This window comes from Haliaeetus leucocephalus, unplaced genomic scaffold (genome assembly GCF_000737465.1).
Source record: "Haliaeetus leucocephalus isolate CR32 unplaced genomic scaffold, Haliaeetus_leucocephalus-4.0 Scaffold395, whole genome shotgun sequence".
Taxonomy (NCBI): domain Eukaryota; kingdom Metazoa; phylum Chordata; class Aves; order Accipitriformes; family Accipitridae; genus Haliaeetus; species Haliaeetus leucocephalus.
The window spans coordinates 6,127,220-6,142,641 of NW_010972831.1; the positions used below are offsets into that span (position 1 = coordinate 6,127,220).

General features: G+C 37.2%; 1 protein-coding gene across 3 annotated transcripts in view; it reads left to right on the forward strand.

Moving 5' to 3' along the window:
• VMP1 (vacuole membrane protein 1) overlaps positions 1–13,094 on the forward strand; it is a 69,588-nt gene extending 56,494 nt beyond the window's left edge. For all 3 annotated transcript variants that reach the window (XM_010573771.1, XM_010573773.1, XM_010573772.1), the window contains 2 exons: positions 10,888–10,990; positions 12,289–13,094. In XM_010573771.1, the coding sequence (XP_010572073.1) occupies positions 10,888–10,990; positions 12,289–12,432 (247 nt within the window). In that variant the 3' untranslated portion in view covers positions 12,433–13,094. The remainder of the gene's footprint in view (positions 1–10,887; positions 10,991–12,288) is intronic.
• Positions 13,095–15,422: the final 2,328 nt, after the last annotated feature.

Here is a 15,422-nt window from a genome sequence, read left to right on the forward strand (position 1 = left end):
AAAAACAAAAAAAAAGCCGCCAAGCGGGGGGGGGGGGGGGGGGGGAGGGGGAGACAATTAAAGCAACATACTTTCATGTTGCCTCAGTGGGTTTGAATGAAGATTGGACACTGATGAAGTGTTAGATTTTTGCCTCATATCTACCTGTTCAGTCATGAAATTCTGTGTAATTTTAAAATCTATTGTTGATGTTAACATTTCCTGCCTGGTAATCCAGCAAATAACATTGCAACAGTGCTTCTCTAACCATGCAGAAGTTTCATAAACTGCTTGAATGCAAACAAAGTATGCAACTTAATTAATTTAACTGTAGGCAACTAGATAAATCATACGGATTTCATCAAAAACTCATGCTTAATTGTTCAAAGGAACAATTGTGTTCTTGGGGGGGAAGCTACTGCCTGTTTTCAGTACACTGATCAGATTAATGTCAGGGGTGCAGGTTTAAAGTTTTAAATGTGAATCTCAACATTTAAATAGAAAGCCTTGTTGTTGTGGGGCGAGCTTTTTTTGTTTGGTTTGTTTTGTGTTTTTTTTTTTTAAACTAGATGCCTAATATGGATCCATAAAATAAATTCTAAGGTGCTTCTACTTTTCCAAGGTCTTTCACTTGTTATATGGGGCAAACTGATTGACACTTTGCTATCCAAACTGTAATAACTATTTTCACATAAAATCCAAAAAGCCACACTTCTCAAGAACAGTTTCAGGGGAGGAATGTCTGGAAATAATTCCTTTTAAAATATGTAAACTTGACGTAGTAAAGCTATACAAAGAAAAAGAAGCATCAGAAGAAACATTCTAGGGCACTTCACTAATGAAACAAATCCTGACTTTATTACTTCCTGATCTTCTGATTGGGTGTCTGGTTTGTAACAAACTTCAAAATTAATTTGTTGCTTTGAACACTATTTAAAAAAAAAAAAGAGAGGAATGTGGCTACTTTTAACCATCAATAGTTAGCTTTTCTTAGTATCAATCACACTAGCCAATCTATTACTAAATTTTGATCTGCTCTGCTACTAGGTCAGGTATATTTCCAAAGATTTACTCTCTTGCAAATCTTTGAGCCACAGCTAGTAGTTTTTTCCTACTTCATCTGCCTTGGAGATAATTTTGCATCGAATTACTTCGAATGCATTCACAAGACCTCTGCTGGATTCAGATTTTATTAGATAGTTGATGTCAGAGTTAAAAAATGTTCTCGGGAGACAGTAAGATTTTTGGAATGTCCCGGTATCCTTGACTTTTCTCAAGCTGTCTGCTAGCATTACCTCATCAATTTCTTTTAGAGTGGAGTATAAAACATGTTGAACAATAGCTTGTATTAAATCCCTTATTATTAAATTAAAATATAGTTCTATTTAATGGTCAGTAACTTGATTTTAATCAAATTCTATCTGACACATGGCTTAAGACTTTTTTTTTGTCTGGGATATTGCTCTTACACAATAGGAAATGTCTAAGCACAATACTTTAAAACATTGAACATATTAATATACAGGATAACTAAAATCTAGACGGAAGATTAAGTTAGGAGAAAAAGTCTGAGAGTATTTGATTTTATAAGCCAGAGAGAATTTCTTGATAACTACATGAGTCTTAGTCAAAAAGCAAAAATTATTCACCTGCAGACCTTGCCCATAGCTCAATAGTTGTTTACTTCTGTTACTGGATGCTGCTGGCATTGCACACTAAGCCTGCCATAACCAGGCTTTTTTAATATAATTTAGGGTAATTTGATTTTACAGTTTTGTCTAGGTCTCCTTTATAAAAGGATCATAAAATACTCCTCAGATTGATTAAATAAGGAAAGAAAAGGAAAAGAAAACGTGGAAGGAAATTAAGAAGCTGTTTACAAAAAATTTTTGAAAACATTGGTGGTAGCTAGTGTACAAAAACCAAGGTAAGAAGGACGGGTGGTGGCAGCAGCAAGGCAAATGGCAGCCGCGCTGCAGCAAGCCTTGTTAGAAGGGACGAGAAGACGTGGATGGATTTAAGAAACTGAAGTTAGCTTGAGTCTTGAAATCAAAGCTGAAGAGGATTACAAAGATACTGGTAGCTTATATGGGGCTGGTAATTATCGACCTGTTCTACCAGTTAACAGTTTAAAGTTGTATTGTTGCTGTCTAAACTGCTAGAAGAGGATAATTTTTTCTCTCAGGTTGTATTACATTCATAAGCTTTTGTGAGGAAAGGTGGTGTGTAAGAGTTTTGCCTTGTATTCTGTCACTTAAAGAAGAGTTTAACTTACTGATCATCCATGTAAATACTTTGATGCTGGTTTTAGGCCAAACCTAGCCCACTTAAAATGTTTAATTATCATGTGTGTTGTGGGTTTTCTTTTGGCTCTTAAATCTTTCTGTTTAATTTTTTTTACCTACAGCTGCAGGATTGTTTATGAAGTCACACTAAGCATATTGCTTTTAAGCACGATCATATTTTCTTTGAAGTGGCAGTTTCAAATGTGGATTAAGAATTCCCAGAAAACTACTAAAAGAAGTAGTTCTCAAAGCACACACAATCCACAAACTGTCTGCCATCAGTTCTGGGTAAATGTTCAGAAAGAAACAAATCTAATTTTATATTTTTTTTAATTCGGCATGCTCTGTTCATATTTTGTGAAAATGAGCTAATAACTTTAGAACTTCAATAGACATCTAAGAAAATCAGAAACATGTTTTATATAGTGTTAGACAGCTCCTGGCCTTCACCTCAGAATCACCTGAACTTTAGTGGCAAGTGGTACGGCTGCATCCCTTTTGGACAAATCCCACCCTTCGTCGGGCAGAGAGATTCCCTCTGACTATGGTTAAGTTAATGATAAACTTGCATAGGCTGCAGAATGTCTTAATTACAGAGGCTGTGATAGTTACTCAGAGGGGAGGCATGACCACTGAGAAGTGCTCATGTGATACACCAGGTATGCTGTCGTCTCAGCTAAAGGAGTGAACTACTGCCTGTAGCAAATCATGCCTTGCTGATTTTAAGAGAAGTAGAGACTAATCTATTCAATTAATGAACTGAGTCAATAAGCTAATCTGAAGTTTAAGTAGAAGCCAGTGAAATGCATGAAAAAAAAAAAAATTGCATACTTCCACAGATTTTAGAAGTTAATTTGTTAGTGCCATGTTCTGTGGGTGGAATGTGTTAACAGTGTGAAGTGTAACTCAGCAAACTCAGACTTGAAAATCTACCCCAAAATATCAGTGCTTCTGAAGGGTTTCTTAACCTGGTAGTTTCTGTGGAACAAATTTTCATGCTTACCAGCCATGCAGGCCAGTTTGAATAATTGAACGTCTTAAAGGAAAAACAGTTTTTGGTAACAGGTACTTGAACCATTGCCTTGACAAACCAGTTTGCTGCTATTTATTGTGCCATAATTCTTTGCTTCACAACTTAATCTCAGTTGACTCTTGTAAGGAGCGTGATGTTCCTTTCACGAAAAAAGTACAAATGAATTCATGGTGACTGATGTAACTGGAAACTTTGTTTAAAGATTGTATAATTTTTTTCAAAAATAATTTACCATACAGGTTTAGGTTACTTCTTTAGAATATAGTGATACAGGGATAGAAGGGGCTGTACCAGAAATCAGTTATCCTGGGGTGGGAAGAGCTCTTTTTTCTTTTTTTTTTTTTTTTTTTTTTTTTATTCGCCTTTCGCGCAGCGCTTTCGCCGGGTTTTGGGGGCCTTCAGCAGGGTATGGTGGCACAGCGTGGCCTCTGCCAGCTCATCTCCACTGCTTCCTATCGCTCTGCTCTGGGCAGAGCAGCATCAAAGGAGCAAGCCTCAATCTGCCAACCACACCTTCTCACTTGGTGGACCTTTGTATGCCAGAAAGTCCATATCTTGTTGAACTGGCATCCTCATTAAAGGATATTTTGAAAAACAGACTCCAATCAATATTTAAATTGAAACCTGTGTAATAGAATTCAACTGAAAATAACCCGAAGTGGCTGAGAACATGGATAACTGGGCAGTGACTTCAAAATCTCCTGAGAGAAATGCTTCTGGAAGGTTATACCAATACACCTGACATTTCTTGGTACAATAAATCAATGGCTCTCCTCCCACAAGTGTATCAGAAACCTGTGGGACTGTGCCCTCATAAGACACCCTGTACACAATAGATCAGCTCTGCACAAAACAGGCTTTAGTGTCTTGAAAGGGACACAGATGTGGATGAAATTTGAGTACCTTTGGTGTTGAAAACCTTCCAGTGGATCACAACAGAATTATAAAAGTTTATTTGGAAAAGGCTTGTGGGATTTAACTCCGAACAGGCAAGCTTTTTTTTTTCTAGATTGTGTACAAAAATATATCTTTAAAATACAAATAGAAGTTTCCTTGCAAAGGGCAATGTTGAGCAGAGTTAAGACCCAGCAGTTCAGAGATGTTGCAATTCCTATTTCTGAAAGCATTGATTTTAACATAACAGAATGTCCCAAGAAAAAAAAACGTTTCGCAGACAGCTTGGTTAATGTGGGTATTGGAGTGTAGCTCCAGGTATAAATGACGTCAAACGCGTAACAATTTTAGCTTAGTAATCTTCAAATAAGATATTTTCTTTCCTCATCTTGTAAAGCCAGTGAATCTGCCAAGTAGTCTTTTAACCCCGAAATGTTTCTGTTGATCCTGACCATAAACCAGATTTATTTTCTGCAATTTTTAGACCACTGTACAGAGATAACATCTAAGTTTCACCAAAGGCTCTGAGCCCGAAGTGGCGGTGATGGAAGCTGAAGGCTGTGGTTACTCCCTCGGTGATCTGGGAGCCCAGGTTTTGCTCTGAGCCAGGGTCCAGGTTTGCTGCAGCATCGTCTGAGGGCTGAGTCAGAGATCCACTGAGTCACTGCACAGGGTCCTGGTATTGGCGGAGCTGGGGGGAAATGGATGGTTTAAATACTGTGAGAATCTTTATCAGCACAGGAAATGACAGCTCATTAAAATACTAACCGTTAAGCCTGTTTAGATCACTGTCTGGAAAAAAATTAACCATTGAAGGTTCAGATAACTTGCAGGAAGAAAGGTGCTCTGTTTAGATGGTGAACCCGGTACGCGAATTAATCAGCTTTGCTAATTGTCCAGTGGCATAAAAATATTTCCGTTGGAATCTGTTTTTCAATGGTTTATAAAATGTCTAACTCTCAAAGAAGTTGATACCGTGCTGGAGCAAAACTTCCAGTTTCTTTTAAGGGAGGAATGGCTAAAATAACCAAATGTGGAGCCTCTTGCTAAATGCCTTACTGCTTTTGAGCTGCAGGATGGATTTTTCTTGCATTCTTACAGGGGAATGGAGAAATGTGAATCTAATATAAACTCTGTGTGGGAGGAGCGGGTGTTGGGTGTGATGATTTAATGAAGTTTTGCATAGTTGTTCAGAAGGTGAAAGCCTTTGCTTTGGCCCTTTGGCCTAGCTGTCAATAGCTAGTCTGATTTAAATAAATTATTTAAAAAAAAAGAGTTGGAGGTACTGGGAGTGAAGACTCCATCCCAGCACACCCCCTCCTTCGTTTGTCACATTCTTCAGTGCCACTTAACTCCCTTTTTTGTAGAAGGAGATAATCTCTGGCCTTGGGCCATGCTTGCTGCAGGACGGCCGGGTGAGATACCGAGTGTGTGCAGGGTTTGTGCTGACAAAACGCACAGTGATATTTTCCTCTTAGTTTGGTTTTCTGTTGTTTCAAAATTTCTTTTGCTGTTGTCTTCATTTGGAGTGGTGGTGCTGGCATTTCCTAAAAGGATGTTTTTTTCTATAGCTGGACTAGCCCAAATAGCTGAATCTGAGCAAAACATGTACGACGCTGTTTGTCCCCAGACTCTGAGAGGGTCCGGACAAGGACAAAGCGTGCGTGCCAGAAAGTCTGACAAAATCAGTCCCCCTGTTAACAGTTAAACGGTTTTTCCAAATTAACAGCTGTGGATATTAGAGAGATCATCCGTAAAATGGGGTTGTGACTCAATATTGCATCACCTTTCCAAGCAGGGCTTCGGTGTGTTTCAGCCTGGGAGCCTGGCGCCTTGTTTGCACCATCTATTCAATTACTGTGGTTCTCATTTCCCTTCAGATTATCATTTCCATGATAAAATAGACTTCCATGTTTTTAAACCTGCGGTGTTTAATGTTTCTTGATCGTCGCAACTGGAGGACTGATTCCAGTTGTTCATAGGAGCTGCTGAATAGGGTATAAAATTCAGAACTGAATGCCACTGAAGTTCTTATTTACATTTTTAATTTCCATCAGAATAAATGGAGTTTAAGAACTGCTTGGAGTTAATCAGCTGCTTAATCATCACTTGCTGTTGGAGGCCTCTTACAAAAAAAAGTTTCATTAGCAGTAAAAACCCCACTGTATTAATGTTCCTAAAACATGGGTCTAAAATGGCAACTTCAGTGTTTCTTGAAAATACTTGCTAATTCTAACATTTCTCTCTGGAAGAGTAGGTGAATATGCACATGTGCAGAGGCTTTTATAAGATGGGAGCTTTATATCCAAAATCGTGGACTGATAGATTTTTTGTGTGTGAAGTGTTTGCACAATGATACTAAAAGGCAGCATTTGATAGAGGACTGTACTTCAGCATTTAGCACAGCTTGTAATTATCTGAGCGTTCACAAACTCTAAAAGCATAGGTTACGAAATGTTGATAACTCAGGAGTAACCTATACCCTTAAAGATCTTGTAAGATGAAAAATATGCGTTTCAAAAGTGCAAATATAATGATTAAATGGTTTTAAAGAAGTATTTTTAATATTAGTCAATACTCTAGTGAGCTGCATTTTTACTAACTTTCTATTTTTTGTTAAACTGGCATAGGGAAAATACCTCTTCCCCACCCCTTGGTTTGGTACTTCATCCACGTGTGTTTGAGAAAACTCCTGCCTGTAGTTCCAAAGATTCTGTTAAAAAGATAAGTTTCCCAAAAATCTTTCCTACCTCTTCATGACTAGTGCACGTGTTTGAGGTTCAGCTGTTGACAGGCACTCTTTGAAAAGCAAATGAATAAATTGTACAGTGTATTTTAATAAACACAGTTTTGCTGTAACTGGAATAGAAGTTGTAGGAGTCGTATTGTCAGAATCTGTACATAGTTGGTGTAATTTTTAAGCTGATCCTAGAACAACTTTGCTGAATCTCTGTAGTATGGTGCTTCAAATAGATGTGAAGTTTTGTTTTATTTGTTGGAAAAAAAGCTATGTAATTTTTCATTTGCATAGAAATCGTAGCTCTTAATTAAAAAAAAAAAAGAAAATCAAAGATACATCTGTTTAATTACAAATACCAGGTAATACTTCTGAAAACAAGCTTCAACAGTGTTTTGTTCAGTGAAGCAAAATTCTTAATGGGTGTTTATGTTGTAGTATTAGAATGCAAGTAATGTTTTTTACTGAAATGTTACGATTTTAATGAATTTGGGCTATACCAGAGGCTAGTACAATTTTTCGGAAGTCTGTTTTCAGTTTCAATTCCTTATGAAACATTCAATTTTAGCAGAGAATCAGAATGAGTTAAAAAATTGGTGTTTAAGTGTTTCTAAAATGTCTTCTGAATCAAAATTTCTTCAGAGTTTTTTTTTTTTTCCTCAAAAAAAAAAATCAATGCATTTTTTTCTGAATCTTATGGTAAAACTGTAGCTAGTCTCTTTGTTTTTCAAGTAAATTTTGGTGAAAGGACAGAATACACAAGAACAGCATCTCTCTTCCTAGGAGTGCCTGCCTGTTGCTGATTAACTGCAAAATTGATTAATAACAATGATAGCAACTAGTGAAATGTATTTCATTGCTTATTTTTACACACAACTTCTTGTGAATGGGGTTTTTGTGGTTTTGGTTTTTTATTTTTTTTTATTTTTTAATTGAAGTCCTTAAGCAGCTCACTAAGACCTATATTCTAAGCCTTTAAGAAGGGACAGCAGGTTGTGTGTTTGGGGTTTTTTTTGTGTGTTTAGTTTTGGCAGATAGAGACTACAAAGTGTGAATGAGCTACGTTCTGTTGTGCACTAAGGCCCTTTTATTTTCTTACCCTTTCCTAGTCTTTATTTGAAAGACAACAGGCTTGATTCTCAAAGGAAAATGCAAGGAATTGGTTTTATTCTACAAACAGGGTTATCTTCCAGCATCTTCCCTCCTTAAGTCGGATGTGTAAATACATTTGTGGTTTGCATGTCGACTCCTGAAACTGCAGCAGTCTTTTGAAGGTGTATCTTCGAGTCACTGCTAAGTGGCGCAGAATTATGATGCAAATCTGCTCCTTCTGCCTGTGTACCTGCCTCTGTTTTGAGTGTAATCCCTGAAAATTTATACTGAAGTCTTCCCCCTCCTCCTTTGGTAAGAACAGGGTTAGGGAGTTGAACTTCACTAGGTCTGTGGTGTTGTGGTGGGATACCAATCACTTGTTTGTAATGAAATAAAATGAAAACTGGTTTTTAAGACTTTCAGATCTAAGATTATGCCTACACTTTGGATATTAGGTGACATATGAGTTAGCTGGTTGATTAAATGATTGAATTTTGTCGAAAGAGTGCAAGTAACCGATACTGTCCCGCTGAAATGGGATTTCAAGAATTTTATTCCTAGTACTGTGGATTCATGATTTTCTAGATGAATGTGCAAAATATTGCAGACTTTTAGAAGCCTCGCATTCAGGATCTTAGAGTTCTTCAAAATAGCTTTAATAAAATGAATGTTGTGTACTTAATTCTTAGTCATGCTCACAAAAAAAAAAAGCTGAATACTTTTAGTGAAAAAAATTTTGAAATACAGTGTTGATGCACCAGGATCTCTTCAAGCCGTCTGAACTTGGTTTTCATGTCTTTGTGTTGTTGTTTAATGCTAATTGGGCACTGACTTAGTTCAGTTTTCAGAAAAAAAATTGAGGTATTTGAACAGCCATTCTGTTAATCATTCATCTCTCATCATTTAAATATTCCTCATTTCATAATCATGCAGAAATTTAAAAGTAAACTATTACCCTTCAGTAGCTTTTCCGGGCTTCCAAGTGTCATTCGAAAAAGAAAAGAAACCTCAAAATGTAACTCATTTTTTAAAACTGTGACTCGTACTGATCGGCGAGTCATTAGGAGCATTTTTACCACGAATAGTCAGCTTCGTAAGGGACTGTTCTGAAAAACTGGAAATCATTTGTAAAAGTTGACATACTCTTGTGTAAAATGTGTAATAGATGTGCCTTAGTCTCTGCTCTTTTTTTTTTTTTTCCCCCTGAAATTTTACCAGTCTAGGCACAGAATTTACTCACCCATTTGTATCATTGTGACAGTGAATCATGAGGGGAGCAATCTTTTTCTTGTAAATATGTTCAAAAAAATTATTTGCCCCTGGCTATTGAAGGAAATAGATTTAGTGGAGGAGAGTGAGCTACTTCATTTCTTTGGTCTGTGCATTTTCATAAATTCTGAAGATTAGAAAGCTGTTATTTTTTTAATTGGGCTTTAGCCTGGAAAATGGAATATTGTGTCAAATCAGAAGACTGAGGAAAATAATTTGAGAGACCTAGCCCTCCCACAGTCATTTGGAGAGGAGATGATCAGTTTGTAAAATTGTCCATGTATATCTTGGTGTCTGAAGCATGTTTTACTAAATCCTCCCTGAAGTGTTGAAATTTAGGTGACTTTCATAATGTAGAAGACCATATTATTTCTTTAGAATTAAAAAAAAAAAAAAAAGTTAAGATCTTAGCTCTCTTTGAAGTTAAAATGGCACTTGTCAGTAATGGGAACTCTCCCGTGGCTGGGGTTAGGAGTGTTGGTGCACATATGGGGATGAAACCTTGGGAGCCTTCGGATTGTGCGTGTGTTCTCACCACACCAGCCGAGCTAGTGGTGTGGTTAGTGGTAATTTCTTCTGTATAGTATTTAAGTTTGTGGTGGTTTTTTTTTTAAAGTATTGTGACAATTATTAAGGCTCTTTGGACTTCCTGCTAAATAGCATGGTGTATAGATATAAAGAAAAATTACCTAGGTTGTTTCTGATTAAAGTCTGGACAGGCTGTGGTATTTGCAGAATGGAAGTTGGGGGCTGCTGTGAGTCTGTCCAGCGCCAACACCTTTACGCCGTAGAGGTGGGAGAGGGTTCTTAGTTCCAAAAACGTATCCGTGATCTTTGTAACATTAATGTCAGAACAAGGTGTTCAGTTATGTATTGTAGCTTTTGTGCAAGTCATCTGCCATAAACCATGGCATGATTCAGAACAGGGTTCATAGTTCCTTCTTTGTTCCTTTGTTAATCACTGACTTGTGGGAGGCGCCTGCAGAATTTGCTAATGCATTCTTTTTGGGTAAGGATGACGCACAGATTGTCCTAATAAGGACTTAGTTTGAGAAAGGGGCCGTCTTCTTTGAGAAGATAGGGGCAAGTCATAGGGCGAGCAGTTTCTTTTTTAACTGAGGGATGACACAAGCACAAGTCATTTCCTTATTAATCGGTTCAAACCAGTTCTTACAGGAACTGCTGGTGATAAATGTGGGACTTCTGAGAAGTCATTCATTTGATTCTCAGCACTGCACCAGTGCAGAGCCTCAGCTGGCTTCTCCCTGGCTTTAAGGAAATGCTCTAGCTCGCAGCTTCTTTCTGTGTTACCAGCAGTGTATTGTCACTGGTTTGCTCTGCAATTTTTTTTCTTTTTAAGCACTTTTTGGGATCTGGGGAAATATGGCCCTTTCAGAAGTATCAGATAAAAAGACGAAATACACTTTATTTCGTGGTTATGTTTTCTCAAGTAGCAATGCCCTTCTGAGCTGTAGCTCAGTCTGAACTTTGTTCTGTTTGGGTCAAAGTGGTAAGTTTTAAAAAAAAAAAATGTTTTTGTTTTTGTTTTTTTTTTTCTCCCTTATTTTGTCTGTTCTTTGGGATGAACTTTGCATCAGTGCTATTCCAAGTATAGGTCCTTCTCTTCAGAAGCCATTTCAAGAGTATTTGGAAGCTCAGAGGATAAAACTTCACCACAAATCAGACGGTGGCGTGCCACAGGTAAGAACCTCTCTGCCCCCCCTCCCCCCCCCCCCCCCCCCAATTAATTTTTCCCTTCTCTAGCTGTCTTCTGACTTGTCAGGTTTACCAGTATAACTCTTGATTTTGTTTTTCAAAGATTTGCAGCGGCCTAGGGAGTAGATAAAAATCTCATTTTAAAAGCAACCTGGGAATTAAAAATAATACTGTAATTGTATGAAAGTGGACTTAAACCTCTTGGAGAATAAAGAAAACAATAAAGTAAGGCCAATAGCACACCTATTTTGAAAGAGAAATTTAAGCAGAAAAAAGTTGCATTTACATGTGAAATGGTAACAAACGGTGTGCAGCATCAATACTTCAGAAGCCAGTAAGATCTGTGGCTTAATGGCCAATAAGAGAAACAAAATCCCTGAGCCTTTTGTGTTCAAACAGAAAAGAAAAATACGGTGTTTAGACTCAGTACAAAGGGGCAGAAGTGTCCTTTCATACCAAAAAAAAAAAAGTATTTTTAAAAACATCCTGAATTTTTAGTGGGGACAGAACAACTTTGCAATGAAATTCCTTAGGATGCTATGGCATTTTTAGATAAAATCCATTAATCTAACTCCCATTTCACATCTAATACTTGTAGCTCTTACAAATGTTTCTTTGCCCATTTCTTACCACAAAAGAGACTAAATTAGGGAGGAGCAGGCTGGAATAACTAAATATGCAGATTCCTTTTATGCACATTGAAGTAATTTTTGTGCAGTGCATTGCTGCCCTCCTTTGACAAAAAAATACAAGTTAAGAGTAGCCATGGAAAACGCTCGAAGTGGGACTGCCGAGGTCATCGCATTAACTTCTACTGACACCAGAAGAATCGGATACTAATTGGAAGATAACACAGTATATGCAGTTTAGGGAAAAAACATTGTTAACCAATGACCTTATTGTTTTCTTTGCAATGAACATGACAGGGAATGACAGTCAGGGTTGCTAATTCTGAACTCCATGAATTGTTAGCAAAGACGAAACAATACTAGGAATAATAAATCACTTCACTAGCACACTAGTAATGATCAAGGATTCATCATCTGCCCTGCAGTGTATTTGGCAAGTCCTCCTGCATTGTCTTTCAAGGGACTAAAGTCAGCTTTACAGCGGGACCTGCAGGAATCCTGTCGGCTTGCACTTGGTTCCTGTTTTTAATTTGATAAATTACATAATAAAAAAAAAATGGTTAGGCTCTTCTCTTTCACCCAGAAAATGGAGACTTCTCCATTGTGCTGTCCACTAATCTTCATTTTCCTCCTTCTTCTGTTTTGTCTCTTTAGGGGGAAAACTGGCTATCCTGGATGTTTGAAAAATTGGTGATTGTCATGGTTTGTTATTTTATCTTATCTATAATCAACTCCATGGCCCAGAGCTATGCCAAACGACTGCAACAGAAGATGTACTCTGAAGAAAAAACCAAATGAGCTTGGGAAAAAAACCTTGGAATGGGTTTTAGCAGACACAAAAAATGACACATCTTTCCATATGTTTAAAAATCAGCATTATTCAAAAATGGGGGAAAACTTTTTAACATCAATTTTCAACTATAACAAGTTTTGATTTAATTTTGAAAGTAATTTGGATATTAGAGCAGACGTTTCACTGACAAACTTATAAATGTTAAGGTAAGGTATAAATGCTTTACAAGTCTGAGTTGTATGATACAGGATGGACAATGTGATGTTAAATGGTGTTTAACGCAAGTGTCGTCCATCCAAATTACTTCCAAAACTGATGATTTAATACTCTCCACTTCCCGATTTAACTTCAGACTGACCTAAGGGTAACCTTTTATTTTGAAGGGTGGCTGGTTTGCTTTTTCCATAACTTTCAAGGCCATCAAAATGTATATAAATGAATACCGATTGGATACAAACTGTTGCATGTCCTTCATGGTAAGGCTATTCCATCTGAATTCTCCAGTGTCCCATCGCATTGCACGTGCTCTCGGTTGGAAAAGCCACCCTCTTAAACTTCATGATGTTAGCAGAGATGATTGATGTCAAAATGCTGAAGCTGACATTTTTTATTATGTATATTTAGAATGAAGTTAAGATAAAACTTTATAAAGTCATCTTTGATCATTCCAGAATTTCTTGTGTCAGTCTTTTTAAGCTGTTTCTTTTCCTCTCTGCTTTTGTATGCTCAGTTTCTTTAGTTTCTTTATTAAGCCTTAATCCCATGAATCGCATGCTTCCTGCACAAATGGTGCTGAAGCCCTTTGTTCTTTTTTTTTTCTTTTTTCTTAAGAACTTCTTACTTAGCAGAAGGAAGTAGAAAGGATATCACTGGCTTGAAGTACGGCTCACTGGTTAAAATAGGCAAGTTAAATAGCTAGTGATATTTGTTATCACAAATTCTTCTCAGATGTTTGCCATTGATCACAGCACCGTGGGCAATGAAGGAGAAGAGAGGGGGGAAGAGTAAAGATTCCAGCTGAAAACAGACTTGATGTCAAACCCAGCAGTGATGCAGAGAACCTTACGCTTAGGCTTTTAAAGTCAGATCTCTCTAAAACGTTGTTATGAATTGGTGTGTGTTCCAGTTCTAATGTACATGAACATAACTAATATTAAAATGGATCTTTTTCCCTCTTTAGTAAGTAGATATCCATTCCACCGCTACTGTATATGTACTACTACTTTAATAACTTTTGAACTATTGTTTTTTATTTTTATCCTAGGGGTAAGTAACAAGAATTAATTTGACTTTCAATTAGTGTTATCAAAAGGTGGCATATGAGCACAAAGTAGATTAGATCTTGCTATTGCTCAGGTTAGATTTATCCCTGCACGAGGCTAGGGCAGATCTCGAGCAAGGTGTGAGAATATGTATTTTGTTCAATCCTGCCTGAATGTCCTCTTGTGTTGCCAACCGTCGTGACATCTCCATGGCTGTACCATCCTGTCGGATAGCTTATCAGACTGATGTTGACTGTTGGATCTCATGGCAACAACAGTCGGTAGGCTGTCTGACATTTTGGTATCTTTCATCTGACCGTTTGCTCATCCATCTCCAACTGTTTTCATTGAACATCAACAGCATATAAGTGTTTTTAAGGTTAGATGGAAATGAGTTCAGAAGTCACGCAGTGCAGCAGTCTACATAAGAAACATCTTTTAAAGTTTCATCTCAGTTGTGTGTGAGGTTTGTAGTGTTTCTCCTGTATGGTTCATATATGACTTTAAACAATGTTACTGAATGAATGGGGAGGCTTTTAATAGGGACTTCTCTCAGTAGAGCTGCTGACTAGATTAAATTTAAATATCTGAAAGGCTGAGTGCTGGGAGGTACTACAAGATAGTTAAAAGCACAAAGGCCATTCATTTGCCCCTGTGGATTTTTAAAAGATAAGCAGTATTTCTTAAATCTTGGCCCTAGCAGCTTTTTCACTTCTTGGCCTAAATATGGTCTTTGAAAATAAATTAGCAAAGAACTTGTTCTAATACAATACCCATTCAAAAAAATGATAGCTCTATTTGATACTTTTTTCAGTCTACTCAAACTTTCATTTTGCACTTTGTAAGAGATCACGTCAGCAGTTCATAGCTGTTTGTTTCATTTTCCTTCAGGATACTCGGATTAGTGAAACAGCCTTTTGCTACTTTCCCCAGTTCTAGTGGCAGCTTTTTTTTCCTCAAATCTGCTATTTCACCTTAGGGACACTGTATTTACTTCACACAGTTCTAGTAGCGTCTTAAGGCCTTTCGTGAGAGTAAATGACATTTATGCCATGTTGAGGTCCCTGTGTGCTGTCAGATTGAAATGAGGAGACTGTAACAATAACTAAAAAGAAAAAAAACAGTCTCCTCGTAATTATGCCTCCTTGCCTACTGAAAAATCACCAGACAAATTGAAAGCCTTCTCCCACTTGTATTTCGATATATGTTTACATACACATAGTGCGAAATATATCTCTTGTTCTGCAACTCATGTTTGTACATGTCCATTCCAACAAGCTATGCTGTTATTTTGAAGCTTTCTAACACTATTTAAAGGGACTGGTCATTCTACTTGCTTCTACCTGTTGAGCTGCTGGGAGATAAGACGACTTGGTAAAAGGTAAAAAAAAAAAAAGAAATTAAAGTTATGCAAACCTAATGAGATTTGCAAATGGATAGTTTTATGTTTGCTTAAATAAACAAACAAATAACTGTTTCCTGGTGTTTATTTCAGCTGGATTGTTTCCATTTCTGTATATCGAGCTTGGTTGTTATGCTGTGAAATCTGTTGTCCCATTCTACAATGGGTGTGAATCTGGAAAATACATCTGCAGTTGCATTTTGTGGCTTCAAAAAAAGACCCAGAGCATTTAGCATTTCATCTGAAAACATGTATTTTGCTCCCTTAATCCAAGGTTTCCTTTTGCTGTACATATTTTCAGTTACATATTGGAAGCAGTCAATCATCTAGT